This window comes from Perna viridis, chromosome 9 (assembly GCF_037379345.1).
Source record: "Perna viridis isolate PV_CMFRI_1.1 ecotype Kerala chromosome 9, ASM3737934v1, whole genome shotgun sequence".
NCBI classification, from domain to species: domain Eukaryota; kingdom Metazoa; phylum Mollusca; class Bivalvia; order Mytilida; family Mytilidae; genus Perna; species Perna viridis.
Window position 1 is genome coordinate 10576021 of NC_142453.1, and position 24855 is coordinate 10600875.

General features: G+C 33.2%; 1 protein-coding gene and 1 pseudogene across 3 annotated transcripts; one reads left to right on the top strand and one right to left on the bottom strand.

Moving 5' to 3' along the window:
* Window positions 1-629: 629 nt before the first annotated feature.
* LOC148606652 (uncharacterized) lies at window positions 630-16940 on the bottom strand. Of its 3 annotated transcripts, none has more exons than XM_088545880.1 (10): window positions 16864-16940; window positions 13723-14107; window positions 13424-13463; window positions 12580-12657; window positions 11181-11498; window positions 8060-8224; window positions 7458-7544; window positions 5160-5231; window positions 4722-4790; window positions 630-3190 (listed from the first exon to the last, which is right to left on the bottom strand). In XM_088545880.1, exons 2-10 carry the CDS (start codon window positions 14032-14034, stop codon window positions 1113-1115), a joined length of 3219 nt encoding a protein of 1072 aa, XP_088402006.1. In that variant the 5' UTR covers window positions 14035-14107; window positions 16864-16940; the 3' UTR covers window positions 630-1112. The 3 variants fall into 3 exon arrangements, with proteins under 3 accessions (XP_088402006.1, XP_088402004.1, XP_088402005.1); XM_088545878.1 differs by having other exon boundaries at window positions 13723-14368; XM_088545879.1 differs by lacking the exon at window positions 5160-5231 and having other exon boundaries at window positions 13723-14368.
* A 1290-nt stretch (window positions 16941-18230) lies between these two features.
* On the top strand, window positions 18231-20912 carry LOC148606653 (uncharacterized; annotated as a pseudogene).
* Window positions 20913-24855: the final 3943 nt, after the last annotated feature.

Consider the following 24855-nt stretch of genomic DNA (forward strand, 5'->3'; position numbering starts at 1 on the left):
CTTTCTATCATGTAGGGTGAATAAATAGATATCAACAACACAGAGATTGGTACTATACTTGGGATATAGAGTTTGTGAACCCTGGCATCCTATATTAGAAAAGGGAGTACGCCGTATCATTGTCTGTAACACAAAATTAACTTATAAACGTCTATTATATCATGAATGATGATTATTGCTTAGGTTGGACAACAAAGTATTGGATTTTAAATCTGATATGAATCAACTTTAATTTGCAGAATCATTTTAAAGTGCAGTACACTGAGATAGATATTTATTCATAATAAGTAAACCACGGCTTTGGTTACCGGAATGACATATGCTTTTATTGTATATCAAATGTAAATCAAAACCGGTTGATAGATTAATTGATTGATTGATGATTTATTTAACAGATACGTCATACATCCTGGGAGTAGAGATTTTGATATACTGAGCGGATTCTGCTTTCTTCTAGTCTGAAACGCTATGTCCGATTTGATATTTTGTACTTTTGTGTGAGAACTCATACCATTCCGAATTGCTCATTTACTTTCATTTATTTATATTGATGTCTTCTTTTCGGTTCGAAATTGTTCCCTTTGGAAATTATTCCTTGTGCATGAAAAATTAAAATGGGTAAAAACTAATTCAAACTAGAAGTTACATGTATTTTAGATACGGTAAATATCATTTATATGTAATTACACACACAATTTTGACATGTCAGTTTTTTGGTCATATCAAATAAAAAGTTACAGAGAATGCACTTCTTGACTGTATTCAATTCGTTTTGAAGGTATAGCCGTGAACGCACTGAGAGCCTGATTTTAGTCTGACAGGTAGTTACGTCTTGTGGAACTCATCACCATTAAGGAATGGAGTGTTGCCAAAATGGCTTAATGGTTCCAAATAAGAAAATAGACCGCAATACATATTTAAGGACTAAACGTTTATAAATCACATTCAGTATCACACATTTTTAACCATGCATTTCCATTGAAGAAAATCAAAGCCCTGTCCGTAAGCCATTACTCTACTAATTGTTTATATTGAAAGTAACATCACGACAGTTTCACGAGTTTTGTTATATCGAAATTACAAATTGCAAATCAACGAAGTATGGCCAGGCTTCATTCAGTTTGCCTTTGTCTTTCTGTCAAATAGTCTGCGATTTCTTTATGGTTGTTTTGCATTGCAACCGCTAAAGGTGTTAAGTTATTTTCTCCTTTAAGGTTGATATTGGCGCCCTTTTCTACAAGGTATTTGACGCATTGAATATGTCCTTTCTTAGCTGCCGCAAACAAGGCAGAAATGTTTGTTTCATATTTTTGTCTGTCTAATTTCGCGCCATGTTTAATAAGCACTTTCACAGTATCCAAATGTCCGTCCTGTGCAGCAAGAATCAAAGGAGTTGTTCCGTGATCACAAAAGATGTCAGGATCTCCTCCGTATTGAAGTAATATTCTGACAACCTCGGTGTGGCCTCTGTCAGCTGCAAGTAACATCGGAGAACCACCGTGGTCTCTAACTATGTTTGGATCGGCTTTGTTTTGTAGTAAAAATTCTGCAACTTTTGGATGATTTTGGCGAGCAGCGTATAATAACGGAGTAAACCCCGAGTAAAATTCTCCAATTTTATCACTGTTCATTACTTTGAGAGATGATTTGACATTGATATCAACTCCAATTTCTACAAGTTTCTTAACAATTTCTAAATGTCCGTAGCCTGCGGCAAAGTGAAGAGGCGTCGTACTTCCTGGAAGTTGTTCAACAAATACCTTTTTATCCCCCACCCTACTTATAACAGAGTTGAAAACGTCAACAAGACCTAATCTACATAACCAATGAAACGGTGTCGATGACAAAATCGCGATATCTAAGGCAAATTTTGTATATTTAACAATAATACTGAGCTCAGAGTTTGCCATCGGAGGTTGTATGTACATCAGAGATTTCAACTCTGAAAAACTTAATGTCATTAAAACATCGATAAAATGTGGCCGAAAATGAATATCTGATATTGAGGGATTAAGAAATACGTCCACTTGGTTCCCCTTTTCTATGTCTTGTTTAAATCGTTGGGCCAGTAGTCCACAGTAACTTTCTCTTGTCATTTTGATACAAACGCCCAAATCTTCAACATCAGCAGCATGTTTAGTTCGCACATATTCTCTCAGAAATCCTGAATCACTATATTCTAAAATATTATGAAGGTTTGATCCACCATACATCTCTGCAACAGTGCCTGTTATCAAATCATGAAGAACTCTGTATTCGGAATGATCTTTAATGAAGAAAACTCCCTCTAAATGCTCAAAAGCTTTTTTCATCTCAATGGAGCAATCATTTCGCTTATAATCCACGTTGCAGGACTTCATTATGTTAAATATTTTTGTTTGCAATGGGTTTCCGTCTTTTCCATAATCGCGCTCACACACTATCAAATCGTTGACGTCAAAGATTGCATTTTTACTAAGAACGGCTAAAACAAGACTGCAATAATGATTCAGATTAGTATCTTTAATTTCTTCAACGATTTGCCTAATTGCAATTTCTGGCCTACGAATATAAAGAGAAGAGTATTTTCGTTTCCCGATTTCACTTTTTACGAAATGACACCAAAGAGGGTATCCAGGAAAATAACCTTGCTCCTGTATTTCTTTCAACAGTTTGACAGGTAATTCATCTACCGTGAGACATTTCCTTAACATTCCTATCTTTTCATCGCCTGAAAGCTGATTTTCTGGTTGACTTAAATCAAAAACGGCCTCTGTTAACATTGTTTCATTAATCCGCCTTTGATTTGCCTGATAAAGCGGCTTCCGTACTGTTGAAAGGACTAGAGTATGATCTTTTGAAATGCTATCTTTTAATTGTCTTGAGAGTTTTACCCAAGCGGTGAGAACTTCTTCGTTGAGGTTTTGTTTCCCAAAAGGGTCGTCAACAATAAAAACTTGCTTTTTTGCGACCTTTAATTTTTTTGCAAATGTTTCAGGGTCATGAATTATTTCTAATTGGTAGTCTTTGTCCATCCTCTTCAAATGCATTGCTAAGTGCTCAGCTAAAGATGTTTTGCCATCTCCTGAAGCTCCAATAATTGCTAAAAAGCGGCTGAAGTTCAACGATTGGAAAGCATTATAGAACATTTTACTCTCATAGAATTGTAGATGTCGTTTCCCCATAGCTGCAATGACATTTCTGTTTCGAACTACAAAACACGTGAATTACTTTTAATATAGTTTGTTTTACTTTCGTAAGATGTTTTCATGTATTTGATATATACAGTGAGTCCAGTGAATTTCTCTTAAGATAGTGTTTTAATGACGCGAAAAAATATCGTATATTTTATACGTACAGCGAGTCACTAAATTAAAAAATGTAAAGAGTTGCGAGTAACATAGAGCGCTATAAGGAACCACCGTAATGGCCATTTTTTATTTATTTTTTTTATTTAATGAATAAAAGCTCTAGATCTTAATCGTATAAGATGTTACATAATAAACAAGACAAATTTGTCATCAAAACATACACAACTTTTTTCAATTAGTTTTGTTTTGTTTTTGTGTTTGTTTGTGTACAATTTATTGATATACTATGTACTTTGTTTCCGATTTAGAGCTTATTCACAAATGAAGATACTAAAATTGATTTATTACATACATTGAAAATATATACATAAAACTATTTCATGAAAGTTAGGGTAGGGCCTTCGCTTAAGTCAGATGTATGCTATTGCGAGGGGGCCATACAAAAGTAAAATTAAGTTCACAAAAGTAAAATTAAGTTCAAAAACTGCTTTAACCAGATACGATAAACTTGTCAAAATATAGAATGATACACCAGACTTCAAGGATGAATGATGTATATTTGTACATATATTCAGCCCAAAACTGAAAGTATGGACCTCATTGTTTGGTAAAGGACTTATATCTTGCTTTTCTCCAAAAACAAACATTTCTCACGTTTTAATGCGTTCAATTTACTGAGGAAACTTTTTTAATATATAACATTTACAACAAGTTTTTATATGTTGCTTAACATAGGTGGTCATACACATCCTGTTTTATTGGGGAAGGGGAGTATTTTCAATATTCTTGGAAAATTGTTACAATAAAAATATGCTATTCCTGGTTTAATAATATAGAAAATTGAGTAATTTCCCGAATAGTGCCATACTTGAGGCACTTTCGTCTTGCAATCACTTAAAGAGTCGAATACATATTACCATTTATGGAAAAAAAGATATTCCGTTTTAGCCCGTGTTTGGTAAAGTTTGACTGGAAATCGCAATTAGCCATCTTAAGAACCCAAGGCATCGATTTCACTAAAAGTCGTCAGTGTAAAGTAGATCGTAAGTAATGACGTCAAAACATAAAATAGCATTGTGACATCATAATTTACGATCATTTTCATACTTACGACTTTGTGTTAAATCGACGCCAGCGGTTTAATTGTCAATGTACTTAACGAAAAATATCAAATAAGCCATTATTGTCTAAAGGTCTAAGGCATAAAAACTAAAAGGCTTTCGAAAGCGGAAAATATACGAATTTAAGAGATATTTCGATTGCTCTAAGGTTTTCATTTAACATATAACTCAATGACCGTAACTGTAACCGCGACAATTTTTTTCGTAAATGGGAGAAATTAAGGTATACAAAGATCATTATAAGGTTGATGACTGGAAGGTGGGCCCTCTTAGCCCATGAAATATTATATCAACCAACTTCACAACGTACCATCTTCTTCTTTTTCAGCCGATATGTCCTGATATTCAAAACGAGCCTGACAGACCATGGATGACGGTACTGTAAAAATTAATGAAACCATCATAATATAACAAAGTATATAAACATATTTTTTTTCACAACTGTTACTATGTCTGTTATTTTGCTAAACTAACTTTCTACATACTTATAGTATTAAAGCACGGATGTGCCCATTCATTTTTCACGATAAAAAGTCCAATTGTACCCCATCACAACGATGAAGATAACATTTGGTCAAAGCTATTCCGTGCTTTGACATTGATTTTCTTGGAAAAAATATTTTATTTACAATATCTAGATTCAAATTGTATGTATCAGACCACATGTAATAACTCTCGCAGTAAGAACGTGTCATTTCAACAATAGATACTTTGAATTTTTCATAATAGTAGCAGTGTTATAACATACCATCCTGTACCCTCCGTGTCAATGTACTTTGTGAGTAAACACTAGAGTATGAAACAACAGGAGGAGGTAGTTCTGCAAATTAGTGAATGTTGTAACTAAGCTATATTATAATAAATGATATTTATTACAATTATCAAAGTCATTCACTCTCACCAAACAAAATAGAAATAAAATGAAACAAAAATATACATATAGTTAAATATAGTGTGTCAAAATACTCAAAAATATGACACAGAAAAAAAAATTGCTGAACAACTGTTTATAGGAAAGTGATGCATTCATATAGACGATGCGGCATTATAATAATTTCATTGTACTTTTTTTCTGCAGATTAGAAAATACATTACATTTTTTTTTCATTGATAACACATATTTTTTTATTTATTTAATCAAAGTTTTGAATGGAGTAGGTCTTGTTCGATATTTCTCTTTCTTCTTGTGATTTTTCGTTATTTTGTGTTCATAGTTTTTTTTTCTGTCTAGTGTTTATCCTTGGAATATATATTATTTTCATTTCCGCTTGAATCTTGGTTTCCTTTCCCTTGCTTATTCTTGCATCAGGCACTATTGTGACAACTTTAACTACTAACCTTTCTAGCAATCTAAAGACAAAGACCAGACAGGGAAACAGACACACACAACAAATAACATGGAACAACCAAAACATCACACTCAAAAAAACAAAAGTAAGTGAGCAATTTGGACCAGCTTCATCAGTAGTGTATGTGTCCTTTTCATTACCCGCATCTCGAACATCTGTCAACTGATTTTTTTTTAAATATCGGCATATGTCCATATCAATTCGCTAAAGAACTGTTATCCGTGTCAGCTTTTAGCTGAACCCAACTGTTTTTAAGTTATTTGTATTATATAATTATACAATTTGAACCCTCTGATTTATAAAAGAAAAAAAGAATTAAGCTTTTAAAACAAATCAACGGACGATTACAGACGAGAGATGGCAATAGTTGACTTGGCCCATGGCCAGATGAGCCAACAGTCAAGACTGAGGTAGATAATAGAGGACAAAAGAACTATGAGACAAGTCGATCGGTTCTCGAGGTGCAGATGGATTCACCATAACGATTCAAGTGTTCATGATGACGACCATAAAACTTTGGTAGTGATGACTTTAATCTTCTAACGTATCCCTGATCAAGGCGCCTTATTGGAAGAAGTCAAACGTGGTACAATATAATGCGTTCCTACGGCAAGCTCTGGTTTGACTTATGGGCTACATACATAAGTGCTAAAGGAATGTTATCATAGATCAAATGAAAATTCACAATACGGAGTAAATTATAATCGTGTTTGTCGTTTCTTTTTTGTTGTATTTTTTTTTTTTTTTTTTTTTTGTGGTCAATAGTTTTATTATTCCATCGATCCCGAAGTGTAGGCCATGCTATGAGGCTGGCTTCATAGAATAAAATCCATGAAATAATGAATGTTTAACGATAATTTGTCATCTATATAACGAAACCTGGGATCAAAAGACCAGGCTTAACTACATGCCTTGCTTTTGGATTAGTTCAGCGATAACATAATAATCAATTCACAAAAATATCGTCTTATGTTTACCGAAAACACAAGAGACAACTGTTTAAGATCCTGTTGTAAAATACAATCCACTTTGTATGATAATTGCTCGGAATGTCCAAGAGTTATCATGGGAACCAAGGTTATAGCGGTAATCAAAAGAATGTAATCCAGGGACAAAGACCAGACATGGAAAACAGACATACACAACAAAGAACATAAAGTAACTAAAATCAAAATTACAAAGTAACAAAAGTAAATGAGCAACTCGGAATCCACTAAACACTGGGAGCATGGAGCAGGTGCACCGGTAGGGTAAGCGTCCTCTGCTTTTCTAGAAACACCCGCCGAGTTACCCATATAAAGTCAAGTCCGGGGTAGACAAACGAGAAAAGGAAAACTATGACCCGTTGAATAAATCAGTTTTCATGGAGCAGATGGATACCCCATAACGATCCACGAGTTCATGATGACGACATAAAACTTGGTAGTGATAACTTGTAGCAACATAACCCTGTTCTAGAAGCCTATTTATTAGAGTTCTAGCGCGATACAAAAAGTCTGCGTAGTTTCGGCAAGCTCTGGCATAACATGTGAGTTGTGATATGGACACTCCAACTTTAGGGCAATTTTCGAATAAAATATATAGTCCATATGAAAGTATTTGTTCTCTTACGTGGATTTGAACATTGAAAATTCACAGAACAATATTAAACACTACTGGTGTTTCTTTTATTTTGTTTAAGATGAAGAAAGACTTACGCTGGCTGTGAGTCCTTGGATCCTCGAATATACTTAAACCAGTTGTATCACTTCTAGAAGCAACTATTGGCTTTATTCTTGCTATAGCTGTAACGCAATAATTCAAATAGTAGGACAAGTTATTTGAAAGAACAAAAACATACATTAGCATGTGTTTATTGTACAAAATTCTACATACATATTCTTGAAAACCTACCACAGTGTCACTAAGATTCAATCAAATTTTCATCAAATTTCAACCTAAAAGTACGAAATTTATAATAAAAACTCAAGTCCCAAAGCCAGTTAGCACAGTCGTTTAAGTTAGTTGTCATCCACTAAGTATTGGTGACTGATAACTTAAAAATAGATATACCATGAACTGCATATGAATCTTTATCAAGTCGTTCAAGTCCAGTGAACTTGAAGTTAAACTATCAGCCTAACTGAGTTAATCGACTTTTCCTGGTGTTCTGTATTATTCATAAAATGAAATGATATATGAGTATGCCATTTTTCAGTGACTGGTGTTTAATCTTAATGTAAACAAGCGATTGGTGTTACCTTATAAATCTGTTATTCTTGGGCTGAATTATATCTTCGGACATTTGTTATAAGATTACCTTGTTCTTGGTCACTTGGTGCTGTCGCAGGCACTGTTCGTCTTTTCGTTGGGAATTCTTCTTTCTCTGGGATACTCAATCTTTTCCTGATTTCTCTCTTTTTAAATTGAAATGATTGCTTTTTAATATTTTCCTCATCTCTTATTTCAATGGGCGATCCTAAACCTGAAAAGTGCAATAATAAATTAATGAATTTCTACTAAAGTTAGAAAAGGTCTCATTTGTCAAAATATACACGCTTCTTAGTCCTGTATATATATCAATACTTAAGTGACAGTCTATGTAAGAATCAGGCAATGAGTAAAACATTGTATGATAAAACCTGTCATTTTGATAGTTCAATTAGAAAATTTGCATCATCAGAAACAAGGAAAAAAAAAAGATAGATATTCCATATAATCCTGGTGTATTGAGTTGCAATTTTTTTGAAATGCACTGAAAATGAATATTTCAAAGGCAGATGACTCTGTCGAAAACCTGATTCTTTTAACATCTTATTGAAAATTTCTGAACAAATCCAGTGATGCAGAGATCAAATAATGGCCTTTCCAAATACAGAAAGCATCCTTGAATTAAATTATATTGTCAGATCAGTTGAATTTTGACAGGCATGTTTCATATTTTCCCATTTTGCACGATTCTTACAAATACTTACATTGAACTTTTTCTAAGTCAAAAAAAATTGCTATTTGGACAAACTACATTATTATTCTGTAAACAGTTGGTGGCAGTTTAATGTTCGCTACTTCCACGCCAACATCTGTAACGCGGATTAAACTGTCGCGACATTTTCCTGAAAGAACATTACATTAAAATTTGATGAACGATCAAATTTATAGCAGAAACCACATAAAACACGGCGCGAAAATTTCCCAGTTTATAGTATTTACATCAAAAGCACAATTGATGTTATACAAATCTAATATATTATCAAATGAAGAAGTCAAGGCAGCATTAAATCTGAAAGTAAAATGTCATTGGTATGTTGAGATTAAACTTTAAATTTAATATAAAACAGAGTTTGTACGCACTACAGAAACACGAGCAAGGCAAAATGATGAAACAGGGCAAGAAATTGTTTTAGGTAGTTTTGAGTTCTTCTCTTAAAATATATATTTGCTAGAAAATCATAGGCACTCATTTTTTTTTTATTATTTAATTTTAAATTCATCGTTTTTAACCATTATAAGCAGTTTCTGGCGAAAATTTTTGCCATTTTTTTCACAAATTTGACACTAGCCAATTTGCTATACTAACAAGGCTAGAAACCTCTTTTGTTCTGAAATAGATTATATTCATCTGAAAGGCCTTTCCCTGGCTTTTAAACCGTATTCGGTATTACACAATATTGGTTTCGAAATACATTATCTCCTTCACGTCCATACTCACCTCTCGACATCAATATTTTGCGCAGATAAATAGTGGTATATGATCAAGAATTGTGTTTGTATTTTTATATCTATACGAATTTTTCATTAGGACGGAAGCGACATCCAAAGCGCTGTGTAAATCAAGGGTAGATAATTTACCCGCATTCCGAGGAGTTCCGTATTAAAGAGCAGGACAGGTAAAGTTTAGAAAGAGGAATAATAAATTAGTGAACAATGGCCACGTTTAAAAGATAAAAAGGAACTATACAAATATAAAATATGAATAAAACGTTAAAATGTTGCAAAATATAAGCCAAACATTTAGGCCTTATGACCTTCTTTAGGGGAAAAAGTATTAAGAAGAAAAACTATCAAACTCAGAGTCAAGGTGCCCTTCAAAATTAATTTTGATCATTAGCTTTGGTTGCCTAGGATGTTCAATGCTATGCCTCAGATGGGGATTGTCAACTTTCTAATTCTAAATTTTATTAAAATAAATATTCCGGTCTAATAATAGAAAAAACAATCTGAAAAAAAATAAGGAATTCATTTCAACATAAATAAATAGACAGATCAGGATCTCAAAAAGGATGTCCTGAATTTGGCCCTCTATCTCATCCCAGGACGTCACGCACCCTACCGGTGCACCTAGTCCATACTCCCAGTTTTTAGTGGAGTCCGAGTTGCTCATTTACTTTTGTTACTTTGTATGTATAATTTTAGTTACTTTATGTTCTTTGTTGTGTATATCTGTTTTCCATGTCTGGTCTTTGTCCTTGGATTGCATTCTTTTGATTACCCTATAACCTTGGTTCCCATGATTACTCTTCCAAGTACTGCCTTTAGAAAGAGAAAGAGTCTGAAAGCGCACCTTGTTACAATGTCTTTCAAGAATGCCACTAGACGCTCCCTGCCAGTTACAAAGGCACACGGCACGGTAAGCAAAAACGCTGTTCGATAAGCCTTTTTACTTCGGAAACAAATGAGGTCGTCAGGCCAGCAAACGTCTTTAAATTAAATTGGTTTCACATGTTTCTCAGAAAGGCGCTGTGTTTTGTAACCGCTGTATAATTGTTTACGTTTTTACTAATGGAAAGGATTGTCCAGTAGAGGAGCATGTTATATCGTATAGCGGTAATTTTGCCAGGATATTATAATTTTCGCGTAAGTTGGCGGTCTGTCTAATAAATTTTGCGAATTTACTCCTGGCTTAGGTACTTTGTGTACCATTAAGTATCCGTCAAAATAAGAAATGTCAATTTTTTTCGTATATCTTTTGTCTTCAAATCGCAAAAAATGAGACTCGTCAAAATTAGCCACCATACGGGATTAAAATACAGAGATGTCGATAACTAATAGTGGACTTGTAAACTGTATAATACTCTCATAAGATACAATATATATTCTGTATACTGGTAAAACAAATGAGGAATAAAATGAAAGCAATTGATGAATAAATCGATTAAAAACATTCTTTCTTACTACAATATACATTATCACTTTACTGACAGCATTAAAATTGTGTGCATTCCAACGCTTTTAAACGCCGATAATTTTTTTTTTAAAAAAAGCAACTTTTCAGTGAATGAAGATTTACGAAAAAATATAAACATGCACTTTGAACATATTTAAGAATTGATTAATTTTCAGAGTGATTCCATTTGCAAACTGTTATCCCAAAAGATTGATAACTCATAGCCTTTGTGCATTTTCTTAATCTTCTCTTAAAAAAAGACAATAGCTATTCAAACCTTTTTCTGAAACAGGAGAATCCACTGCTTCACCAACGATTTCAACTTCAACGCGAACTACTTTTTCTCTTGTCGAGTCAAGCTCAGCTACTCCAACAAGCTGCTTTAAGAAATCTCCAGTAATAGATTGCAATGAACTGGTCGTTTCTATAGTTGTTAGATTTATTGTCGTAACTACAACAATCGATCCTTCATAAACACATTCTACAACGAAGTCGGAAATTCTCGCTAAACAACTCAACTTTTCTTCTATTAGCTTCACCTCAGAATCGTCAGCTAGATTTTCAAACTTCCAGTACACCTTGTATCGTTTACAACCTGAAACATGACATGCATTTTTCTTTTTTGTTGCTTAAAGTATCATAAGTTTAACATTCATATAAAGGTCAGACAGCAGTATTATAAGTCGAAATTTATGAATTTATGAACAATGACTTTTGGTCTCCATATGCTTTATTTTCCTATTACACTTGTACTGTCTTTACCTTAACCATTTTTTTTTTAAATCATACATTCAATTCCGACTTTCAAAGTGCAAATTTCATCATACACAATCTATGTGATGTTTATCAGGGTAGTACACCAACCGAATGCCGAACAAAGACTGTTTATGCGGTAAAGCTGTTTCGAAACAAAAGTGTTTTTGGTGAGTTTTTTATACGCAATAATCACCTCTCGTCCGAGACTTCTACTTAGGTTTGGCGAATTCTACATTTTGAGAACGGAATTATATTCATTAATTATATCAATTATATTAATCGATATATAAAAGATCATGGTTGAAACAGTTTGAACTGAAAAATATACATTTAAACTGCCAAATATATGAACAGTTCCGTTTCATTCCATATGAAAATGTTTGTAGACAATTACATTCACTCTATTTATACAAATATCAATATGCACGTCACAACTTTTAATAGAAATAAAAAAACAAAACAGCTAATGTCTTATTATTTTTATTTGTCTACATTCATTTGAATTGACACGTTTCACTAACCTGCAGATCTGAAGTTTGAAATAGTTTCAAGTAGTCGCAGTTTGTTTTTCGAAGATTTATAATCTGCAGTAATTCAAATGCATAAACTGAAGGGATTGATGTAAAATAATGCACAAAATAAGCGATTTACGCAAACGTTTTTTACATTTTAAAATGGTGTCAAGGTGGACCGCCTAAAGCCTAAACCGGCAAGTAACTATCGAGCGGGGTATTCATCTAGGAATTGATGGAACGAAAACACCATCAGATATTACAAGAAGTGAACTGTTCAAGAACCAGTTTTCATACTAAGTTTGTCACGTGTGCAATTAAGTTATGATTATTTAGCATATCCCAAAACTTTTACACTAATAAATTCTTTATCTAACACCTATTTGATAACTTTTGGATTCAAATCACCTTCTGTTTGATAATCACTGTCTAGCTTTGTGGTGTTCGTCTTGAATTCAGTCCTTTCAAAACGGAAATTAATTTTACCTGTAGTAGAAATTAAATGTTTGCTTATATACTCATAAAACTGATCTGTTCAACGTGTCATAGTTTATCTTTCCTCGTTCGTCTACCCTGGACTTGGATTTTCTATGAGAAACTCGGCAAGTTTTTGTAGAGAAGTAGAAGACGCTCATCCTACAGGTGCACCTGGTCCAACGTCCCAGTTTTTAGTGGAGTCCGAGTTGCTTATTTCTTTTTTATGTATCATTTTGGTTATTTTACGTTCTTTGTCATGTGTGTCTGTTTTCCGTGTCTGGTCTTTGTTTCTGGATTTAATTATTTTGATTACCGCCAGAATCTTGATTTCCTTGGTTACTTTTTTTTTAAATAAAAAAAGCAAATTAAATCGTTTCACATAGTTCCATTTGTAAAAAAATACACTCATTCAAAGCAAGTCATCAAAAAATCGAAGGACGGAACAGTTCTCAATTTACATTTTATCCTGAACTATATTAATATATATTAAAGAGGGCAAAGTTGTAAATAGATAACAGTCGGTCGTCAATTAAAATAATTTAACAACGGCATCAATTAATAGGTTAATGTTATTTAGTAGCGAGTTTTGAAATATCAACAAACAGTCATAACCATTTTTCCGCCCCATAACTAAAATGAGGAAAACGATAAAGTAATTAAAAACAATTACGGTACATTCTTCCCTATATTTATTTATGTAATTTTGACATAATTTGCGTATGTGTGTGTTTGTCTTTTTTTTTTTTTTTTTTTGGGGGGGGGGGGTTTGCCTTACCCACTGGTTCGGTGTGGTCTATGAATAGTTGTACAAATCTCTGCAAAAGAAAACAAATAACCATTCATAAGTCTCACTGGTGGTGAATATGTTATGATTTTGTCGAGAGACAGATGCATATAGTGAATAAGAATAAACTGCATTTCTGCAATTTAACAAAATGGACATAAGGGACTATTTGCATTTGTAAGTCGGTGTATTTCGCTGTCCGTTTGTACGACTTTTTCTCTGCCAAGATGAATAAGCATGTTGTTCAGTAAAATACCTGTTATTATAGGAAGAATAGTTTTGTAGCATACCTTTTCTAAACTGTAGTCTAAATCATGGCTGGATTTTAACGCATCAATTCTTTTCTGTAGCCCATGCTTATATGCCCGTCCCAGAATGTCAGCTAGATATTGTACTGATGATTCCAAGGTGCTCCATGTATTTTCCAGTTGCTGCCTGATATCGTTATCATTAGTTCCAATATGTGCATGAAAGTTTCTACAATTCTTTATATCCTCCATGACACTTGGGTTACCTGGGAACGACCCAGGTGTCATACAATGCTTTACCAAAATATATACTAAGCAGATATCCAATGATATAACACCCGCTGACAATGTCATCGTGTTTGGAGTGAATATTCTAAGGCACTTCTCTGCGTGAATGTGTTCCTTATCTGATGCGCTTTGATCCTTGCTAATATACAAAAGTTCAAATTGGTTTTTGTTTAGTTCTTGGCGTCGCTTCGATTCAGTTAATGGGTTGTTTAAACATTCACAGCATTTTGTTTTTGGTTTCCACATGTGGAAAAGAATGTGCAAATTCTCTTCAAGAAGTTTTTCAAATGTCATATTTCCGAGTACCTTTAGCTCAAAATATGTGTGTACAACGTCCATAACTATATCGTCATAAAATGTTTTTAACCGTTGTTTGTATGATTGGATGAGTGCCATCTCTCTGTAGATATACAAAACTCATGATGAATCTGGTGTGATTTTTGAAATGATGAAAATGTGCTATTCCAAGTTAATTTATCTTTAGAATATTGAAAATTGAGCAATTCATCCAATTTAGCTCTATTTTTCTTGCACAATGTATTGCTTTAATAAAGACATGGACTGTCAATTCAACTAAATTGTGACATCTATTCATTTTGAAAGAAGTTTTATTATGTCATAAAAATGAAGTTTTATGAAACAACGTGAACATGCATACATTATGTATACATGTACAAGCACTTTCAATGTTCCATAAAATATAATAACTTCATAATCCCGCTACGAAATTCCATGATTCAACTCATCTTATACATCTATTACTTGTGAATGGTGAAGTATTATCAAAATTTTAATATTTAACCATACACAAATCATTCACAAAAGGAGGCACATCTTAATTCCATACGGTCCCTACTTGAGTAGGCATATATTCAACATATTAACAAAGTTGTCAACAAGTTTAGATCACACTAGTTTGAAATCAAATGCATATTTCTGCTCTTCACCTTTAGTGAAAGAAAAATCCCAAAGTTCAGAATGAAAATGTTACAACTGGTAACCAATATGAGACTAACCACATATAATATTGAATTGGCAGTGAACAAGAAATATGGCGGGAAATTGTGGTATTTCAGCTCTTCCATTGTGAGGTAATAGGGAACATCTCAAAATATCCATAGAAACAAGATGGCGATAAACAATACGTTCAGTGCAAATTTCTCGTAGAAAAAAATAAATATGGAAATATTTCGATCTCGGAGATAAGAACAAGAAATAATTGTATGAGAGTTCTAGTACGGAATGACATGAATAAAATGGCAAATGTTTTAAAGAAACTTATGAGTAATTTGAACGATAATTTAAAAAAAAACTGCAAACAGGCTGTGGTAAATTCGAGCAAAACGCTGCAGCAAGCCCTCTCAGAAAATGTGAGAATCTTACGAAGTTGGGAAATGTAAATTATTTTACGCGACGTTTGATTTGAAAAATTTCCGTGGATTTGGAAAGGCTTGTCTGCAGCAGTTAGTTATATAGGAAGCTTGTTGAACCGACGAAGACGTTATTGTGAGAAATATTTTAGGGACAGCCAATTGTCCTCAAGTGCGTATCCATATAAATCATTTAATTCTTTATCCCAACCTTTTATAAGTTGAAGTTTTGCAAAAACTTTCTTCCATCCATTAATTTAGTTTGTAAATATGCTTTTGAATTTAATTGTTTTTATCATTGTTTCCCTGTGGCAACATCCCTTCGGCTCCTGCGTATGAAGTGTTCGTATCACAACTCATACGTTATGCCAGAGCTTGCCGAAACTACGCAGACTTTTAGTATCGCGCTAGAACTCTAACAAATAGGCTTCTGGAACAGGGTTATGTTGCTACAAGATTGAAGTCATCACTACAAAAGTTTTTTGGTCGTCATCATGAACTCGTGGATCGTTATGGTGTATCCATCATCACCATGAAAACTGATTTATTCAACGGGTCATAGTTTTCCTTTCCTCGTTTGTCTACCCCGGACTTGACTTTTTATGAGCAACTCGCCGGGTGTTTCTAGAAAAGCAGAGGTGCACCTGGTCCATGCTCCCAGTTTTTAGTGGAGTCCGAGTTGCTCATTTACTTTGTTACATAAACATTTAAAACAATGTTACTATTGACAGATGTTTCTGGAAAAGCAGATGGCGCTTACCATACCGGTGCACCTGGTCCATGCTCCCAGTTTTTAGTGGAGTCCGAGTTGCTTATTTACTTTTGTTACTTTGTGTGTATGGTTTTAGTTACTTTATGTTCTTTGTTGTGTATGTCTGTTTTCCATGTTTGGTCTTTGTCCCTGGATTACATTTTTTTGATTACCGCTATAAACTTGGTTCCCTTAATTACTCTTTGTATGTATGCTTTTAGTTACTTTATGTTCTTTGTTGTGTATGTCTGTTTTCCATGTCTGGTCTTTGTCCCTGGAATACATTCTTTTGATTACCGCTATTACCTTGCTTCCCTTGATTACTCTTTGAAATTAATCGGTTTTCTACTCGATCCCAATAACGCGTTACTAGGGGTAAAGTTTAAACACAATCTTCCCATGACAAAAATATATAGCACTGTAATACGTTGACTTATTGCTACTTGTAAATGTCAAAAATAAACCCGGAAGTAAAATTGTCATTTCAATGATACAATGTATCTATATACATGTATGCACACTGCCATGCATTATTTGATATTCTAAAGTCATACAAATAATGATTGCAACAATAAAACACAGTTGATTGAATATTACGGCAGTGCTACATTACATGCATTCATGTAAATAGCTCAAACACGGTTGCTAAGGAATATAATCAATTAAACTTCAAATTTTATGTGACGGTTCCAAACATGAACAATTTTAACCCGAAAGAAAATGAAAACTTAAAAACAATTAATAATAAAATCATTAAACTTATATTAAATTTACCTTCAATTAGTTAACAATTATAGTAAACACTCTGCAGTGTCGATATCATATCATAACAGATAGACATGCGCATTCCACGTATGTTGCAAATACCAATAATCAATACTAGCACAATTGCAACTGAAAATATATTATGAAATACATTTCATTCCACTGATTTCAGTCAGGCGTTATAATTATTTCAATGCTACTTTTGCGTTTAAGTAATTTAAATGCCCTTTGTACTGAAAGAATCTAAGACAGGAGATGTGCCTTCGTTAATTAAATATATTTTCTTAAGACTATAAATCTGCGTTTTATATATGATAGGATTTCGCAGTTTCTGGCATGAGACCGCAATTAATTTTCAAGTGCATTTCAATATATACATTTGAGAAGATTAAAAAAAGGCGCAAACTGAATAAAACTTCTCTGGCCTAAATATATGTACAAACAGGATTTTATATATAAATTGTAGAAAATTTTACCATCATTTTCTGAAATTAATATATATAATTCGGAGATGTGGTAAACATGACAAATGAACTGAGTTAAAAATCCTAAATTGTAACCTTCTTCCACAGTGTCATTTACAGAGTTATCTCCCTTAATTTTGAAATCTACAGTGCATTCTATATAATTTTTATCTCCTAAGAACACGGGTTATATGAAAAACTGAATAGCAATTTCTGTTTACTTTGGCAATTTAAAAAAAAAATATCAAAAATAAAAATGTGAAGGCTTTTTACTCATGAATCACATTTTCCATGATTCTTAGCTGGAGTGCTACTTATGTGCTTTGCTGGTTAAAGCTTGATACAGGTACACCGGCAGAAGTTGAACCCTGACCAAATGGCACCAATATAGTAATTTAAGCTTGATACTGCTTTTATTTTTGAACATAATGGAATCGGTCTCATAACTTTATTACTTGCTGCTGGAAAAAGACATGAAAATACTGGTGACCATCCATGTGTGTGTCCATCACACTGAACATATTATGTTTGACAAATTTTACAAAAGTTATAGGAATTTGCAGAATTTATTCATAATACACCATAGATACATTTTGTGGGCACAAATCAATGGCAACCGCGCAATGGATTTTGTTCAAATTTTGTTGGATTGTTAGTCATTATATGTAGTTTATCATATTATGCCTCCATTTTTGTTTCAAAAAATTTTACAGGAGTTAAGGGCCTTTTGCAATTTAGCTTTATGGTAGAGGTTTTTTGATGAGCAAACGTAAGTATGGTAATAAAGTTGTTAAAACTGTTATTAAACATCGCACATGTGGAACATGTAAATTGTGGAAAAGAAATAGACCTGGCAGAAAGCCAAAACCACACAGATGTGTATGGAACCATAAAGGATCAGCAAGGCTGATAGAGAGTCAGACCGGAATGCAGGCTATCAAAGAGATGATGGAGAAAGGAACACCTGTGAAGTCAATTGAGGGAGATGGGGATAACACTTTGGTAGCAAGGCTGAAAGCAGAACTTGGTTTAACAGTTACAAAAAAATTGGATAAGAACCATACAGTTAACAATATTTCTTCTAAATTGTATAGTCTTCAGAAAACTGACAAAGATGTTAAACTCAGCAGCTTGGTAAGAAGACATTTGACCAAATCACTCAAATATGTCTTTGCCAAAAACCGGGGTTGCCCAGATGACCTGAGAGAAAACCTAGAAGCCTTGATTCCTCACCAATTTGGAGATCATGACCTCTGTAAACCCAATTTTTGTGGCTATAAAAGAAAACCTGGCATAAAATAGCTGCACAGAAGTTTACCATACAAAGATCCCCTTAGTAATACAGTACAAAAGGAAAAGCCTCAAAAGATTTTTGAGCCAGTTATTGCCAAAGCAGTTGTTTATTCTGATTTAGGGTCCAGCCAAGCATGTGAACATGCTAACAGAGCAACATCTTTAAGTGCTCCCAAACATCTTCATGGAGAGAGTGAAAGCTTGGATTTCCGTGTCAAAGCCTCAGCCGCTTGCATTAATGAAGAGAGAATGTACTTGTCTGGGGTTAAGAAGATATGAACTTCTATGCTAGTTTTTTTTGTCAAACATGCTATTACCTTGCATGATTTCAATTGAGAGCATGATTAAGAGAAACACATATTGTTAAATTGATTTATATTCATGTCCCAACTCAAACTATAATTCTGCATACTTTTGTACAAATGTAGACCTAATGAAAGACATCATTTTGAGTAATTTCTATTACATGTATTTCAAATTATATATAAAAATTAATTATTTAAAATTTGAGTCACACCGTAACTTTTAAATCGAAAAGCATTAAAATCACTGGTCCTTTGCCAAAATTCTGTTTTGTGCTTAGTTGCAATCTTACGTCACTGTCATGTACCCGATATTTATCAAAGGACAATTTCAGACATAGTAAATATGATCTAATATCAACATATCAGCTATAGAAGTATGCAAAGATGAGGTACGGCAAATGTATTCAATCCCCAGATTGACTATACTCAATCAAGCATCATTAAATAATACAATATATATCTTCTGTTCACAGACATTCAAAAAGAATGGGCTTTCCCAGGCAGCTATACAGTTTCATATATTTTAAAGAAAGATATTGAAAGAGAAAAACTTCAAGGAAAGTCCATATTACCAGAACAAAAATTACGCCGCCTAAAATTAAAGGAAGAAAGATCAACTGCCAAAGGAGCCTGAGAGGCGTCAGAGGGTGCAAGCTATGAGTGCGGTATGTACAACAGAGATAGACCAATCCAACGATGAAGGTTTATGGTATGTTTAGATTCTTGTCACATATTAAATTTGTATAACTTTTGTAGCAAGTTAAAATTATCTACAATGGCAAACCCATTGGTACATTCATGTAGAAAGGCTGGGGTACATTTATGGGTGAAATTTGTCCTGTTTTGTGAAAATTGATATTTGAGTCCAGTCAAAGTTTTACTTGCTGTTGTTGAAGATGAATTGCCTAACAAGGGTTCCCTTAATTGTGAATATAACCAAATTTCTTGAATTTGTGAATTACTATCAACATTTTACCATAAAATTAAACTCTCTTCGTCAACTGCATAGACTCAAACAGACGTGCATCTGCATGGTTGTTTCTTTTAAGAGATAATTCTAACAGAACAGGCAGATGACATTGAAATGATTCCTGATGCTATTCCAAAGCCAGCATTTACTTCAGTACCACCTTTGGCCAATCCAACTTTTATTCTAATAGATTTAGAAACTACAGACTTGAGTGAGTAATATTACTTTTCAGGTACCAAATCAGGTCTACAAAGAAAAAATAATTTATACAATTATGCAATTTGTAAAATAAACAAAAATAAACAATGACTGATGTCATATTTGATGAAATTAGCTTTATGTCTGTTTTCAAAGAAATAAGAGGTCTTGAAATATGAGGATGTTTTACATTAAGCCAGATTTTTTGTTACATTTTTCAATCCAATTATACATTTATGTACCAAGTATCTAAACCATTCATACCATGCATATGGGACCGCTTCGGTGGTAGCATGCTCACCATAAGTTTAACGATTTGTGAGATTGATCACACTAAAGATTTTAAAGTTATAAAATAGGAAAATACAGTCAACCTTATCTAGCACAACATTTTTGTAAGGAAATCTATAATGCACATAATGCTGAAGATGATGTAAAGATGCTTGACAAAATATTTATTGCAGCAAATATAACCTCGGAACAACTGTTTAAGTACTCATATCAAACAAATAGTCATCTGATAAGGAAAACTTCATCAAGGCAAAATCTAAGAACTTGCCAAGTTTCCATCCCCTTATTGCTAGTGGTGTAATGAAAATGACAACAGCAGAGAACATGGCTGGGTCAGGGTCAGGTGTACATTTAAAATTTATATATGTTCGTAAAGGAGAAGATGATCTTCTTGATGTTTTTATGTCAAAGAACATTTTTGGAAAACCAAGGTTTTCAAATCATAAAAAATTAATGTCGTCTGTGGTACAAAAATTATTAATTTTAAGTTTTTTGCAGAATTGTGTTGAAGAGTTCATTAGCTTATTTGAACCATAGTTCTGTATGTGTCATTTAGGACTTATGTATCCCATGCTTTGAAGCAGTGTGTGTATAGTGAAAACGGTGACCTTTTTTTCCATGCAATTACTTTGCGTGTGGTTAACCCATTGTTATGACATTTGGATATTATTTTACTATTGACTAAAGGAAGGTTCCTACTACTTTGTTAAATGTTTGGTCTATTTTCAACATTTTACTTAACTGATTCCTCATAAAAAGTCCTGCTGGTGTTTTTTTCAATCAGATTTCAGATATCCCATTCAGTTGTTGAGTTATAAAGGGTAAAAGAGGCCCCATCCCAAAAAATTGACTCTTATTTTTGGTCTGATTTTGAAATATTTGGATTGAATTTAAATTTGTGCATAAGGTGTCCAAAATGTTGTTTTGTCTATAATGAATTGTAAGTCCCTATGCTTAAGTGTGCCAAAAACTAATATTGTGTTTGCACTCTCAAGTGTTCAGGATTTGACCACTGCAGTTGTATCATGCTGCACTCTGTGAAGCTTTTTATTCTTATTTGAGAAGACGTGATCAGCTATAGCTATAAGTGTTTTGAAGGACTTGAATTATCTAAGCATGTTGATTAAATCATTTATTGCAGTTGAGCAATTAGGTTTCCTAAAATACTCTAGTTGATAGATTCATTTGTATCACATATTTTTGTCATAACTTATTTTGTTGTTTTTATTTATGCTTGATAAATAATGTTGGTATTATAAATGCATGTAACTAGCCTTCTGCGTTGATAGGGATCTTGAATTTAGAATTCAGAGTATAGATTACTTCTAAATAAATTATTTTATGTTTGTGCAGTTTTTGGTTATTATATGTATGAAGTTAGGATCCCGAGATAAGTGTTGAGGGAACCCTTGTTAGATTTGCTGCAAAGATGCCAAATATTTATTTGGCTTTGGTATTGTCTCATTTATGAAAAAGAGTCTTTTAAACTTTTCTACAAACTAATGACCTCAAGACATCATTTTGAATCGACAGGGAAGAAATCGTCATTCTTAATAATTAGATTTGTAATTCCAACTTCACTTTGTGTAATAGTGTAATACTCTCATGCACCATAGTCGCACATTTCTATATCTATGATTTGGAATAGTGATACATGTAAATGCATATTTGCAAGAATTTGAATTCCAAAATACCTTGTGTTGGAGGTTGGACTTGACCATATACATCTAATGATATTTCTCAGGTGTAAAACTGTCAATAGCTAGGATCAGTTGATCAAATTATTACAAAAATACACATTTTGAGGATTGAGCATTAAAAGGAAATTGTTATCAGATTTTAGCCTTTAAGATGACCTTAATCTTTAAACTTTTGATTGTTAAATGTCCCTATTATGACCCACTATCAAAGTTGTATGCAAACTTAAAGTTTCGTGAAAAACAAAAGAGACAAACTGAAACGAGACACCAAAAAAAGTACATAATTGATTACCTGTCTACATCTCACGTCAATGACCTTGACATTACGAATCTTAATTCATAGAAATTGGCACGGTAAAAGTCTCTGAATTTTTTTTACAACATAAACAATAACTAAAGTTATTTTTAATGCAAATGTTGAGTGCCTCAAAAAATGTTGTATTTCTGGACTCCTTAATTTCTGAGGTTGTGCCTATTTAGCCTTTTCTTCTATTTCTATTTTTAGTAACAACCATACATGTCTAAAAATAGAACAACCTATAGCTATGAGAATTTTATTAGTTTTAATTGATAAGAACATCTTTACGGTTCCTCTAGAGGTATAAAGTAGTATATTATATTAAAGTGGTTACTGTCATTTGAATACTTCTTGCACCCCCTAACCCCCAAAATATGGCAAAAAGGGGGTGAATAACCAAACCCTGTGCTAATACCTTGAACATTTTACGGATTTTTTTATATTAAGTACCACTTGACACCTCTGCTTATAACTACTGATAAAAAACCAAATTGTTTTGCTGGTTGTTTTGGGGCCATTTATGGGTCGGATACCTTAAAAGCAAATGAACTCTTCATTCATATTATTGTAATGATTTATTTAAAAAAAACTTCGATTGGTAATAGTTTAGATTGAATGTTGGGGTTTAACACCCCGAGCACCAATATTTCAGCTATATTCAGGCGATGAACATAAGGTGGATGATATAATGGACATGAAATGGTAATAGTTTAGAAGAAATGTTCATATTCAGACTGAGCATCATTAATAATGCATCACTTACTTCGCCATTGAATTTTCAACATAGGAATCAAATATGTAGGGAAATCATAATCTTATACTTAGTTGTATACAAGAAGTAAATAAAACCAAAACTGTTGAAATAAGAGACCGAATCCTTCACCAAAAGGTTATACTATATACAATACAATGTATGAAGCCTCATTGTTTAAAGTATTTTGAATTTGTAATAATATAAAACTTGATAACTTTAATGAATGAAATATGATACATTTCGTGGTTAGACAAATCCTACTAATGGGTTCTTGAATATCCTCGGAGACCTTAGGACACCAGCAGAGGCATCGACCCTGTAGTTATTGAGTACAATGATATCAATCAAGTATATCAAATGACAGATATTCATACATTTCTTGGCTGAAAATGAATAACGAATGTACAACATAAATGAAGTATTTGATTCTAAATGCGATTTCGGGTTAAATAGATTTCGTAAAGTACAGTCCTCATTTTCATAAAGAAACATTATATTTTAACGATAATTTCAACCAGTCGTTCATTAATTGAATACCCGTAGAATGTCAAATACATTCAATTATAATTCGTTGCATATAATAGATATAAAGGAACAGAATATATTTCCGTATTGTACGCTGTGTGTGTGTGTTAACTTAACCGAATATTGTTGGTACATGTATGACTCAGTCGTTATGCTATGCATTGGTATATTCTACGAAGCGTCCTTGAACACACAAATGGGTTGGTTGTCGTCTAATCCTTACCGTTATCGGAAAGATGTAATACAATGTAAAGGTTGTGAATCGTAAGTATCATATAGTAATGTTAGCAATATGTAAAATTCAAAATGAATAAATGCTGTTGCAAATTCCACCGAAACTACTGTGCAACATGTTTTCCGTATGCTAGAGTTTCTCCTTTACGTCACGGTAATGATACTCTAGAGTAAGTCAAGGGTATGTTAAGCTTTGGTTAATATCATCACTTCAGAAGTCGTAAGGTCGTCATTACATTAAGATTGACCAACACATATATGACGAATATATCAAATTGAAGACCAGAAATTTATGCTTCATGCCTTACGCGTTACAACCAATCAAACTTGTTTTGTTTTACTAGCTACCTTGGTGTAGCCTCTTTGTTTAGAAGGAGCTACAAAGGTTGGTCTTGTTCCCTCATTACAATAAAAAAAAACCATTGTAGATTTCCAATCACCATGGTACCATGTACATATATCGATATTGTGTAATGATATATCTTCTTTCCTTAGGTTTATGATGCTAGGTCGTCCGATTATGGCATGATATATTGATATGTAATGATCAAGTTCAAGATAAATATTTTGGTGTTCAAAGGTTGATTTGGCCTCTGTATGATTCATCTCAGACTTTTAATTTGTCTCATATTAATAACTTTCCATCATTTCAATGGTGTTTACGTCATGATGCTTTGATGGTTGATTTTTATCACACATGCGCGAGTCGCATCAAGGGTAGATTCTTTGCTTTTATTAATGCCTTTTTGTGACTCCGTCTTGACGAAGTATGCGATGGAGCTTCAACCTTCTACCTACTCTCTTACTACTATCAGAATATAATAGCATAAAAAACTTATGATTTTTCACCACTGTATACTTCTATTCCTCATACGCAATTAAAATTTCGACTTAAAAACATTATACATTGTTGTTTTTCTAAAAAAAAGATGGTACACCTAGATATAAATATATAGTTCTTGGCAGAGA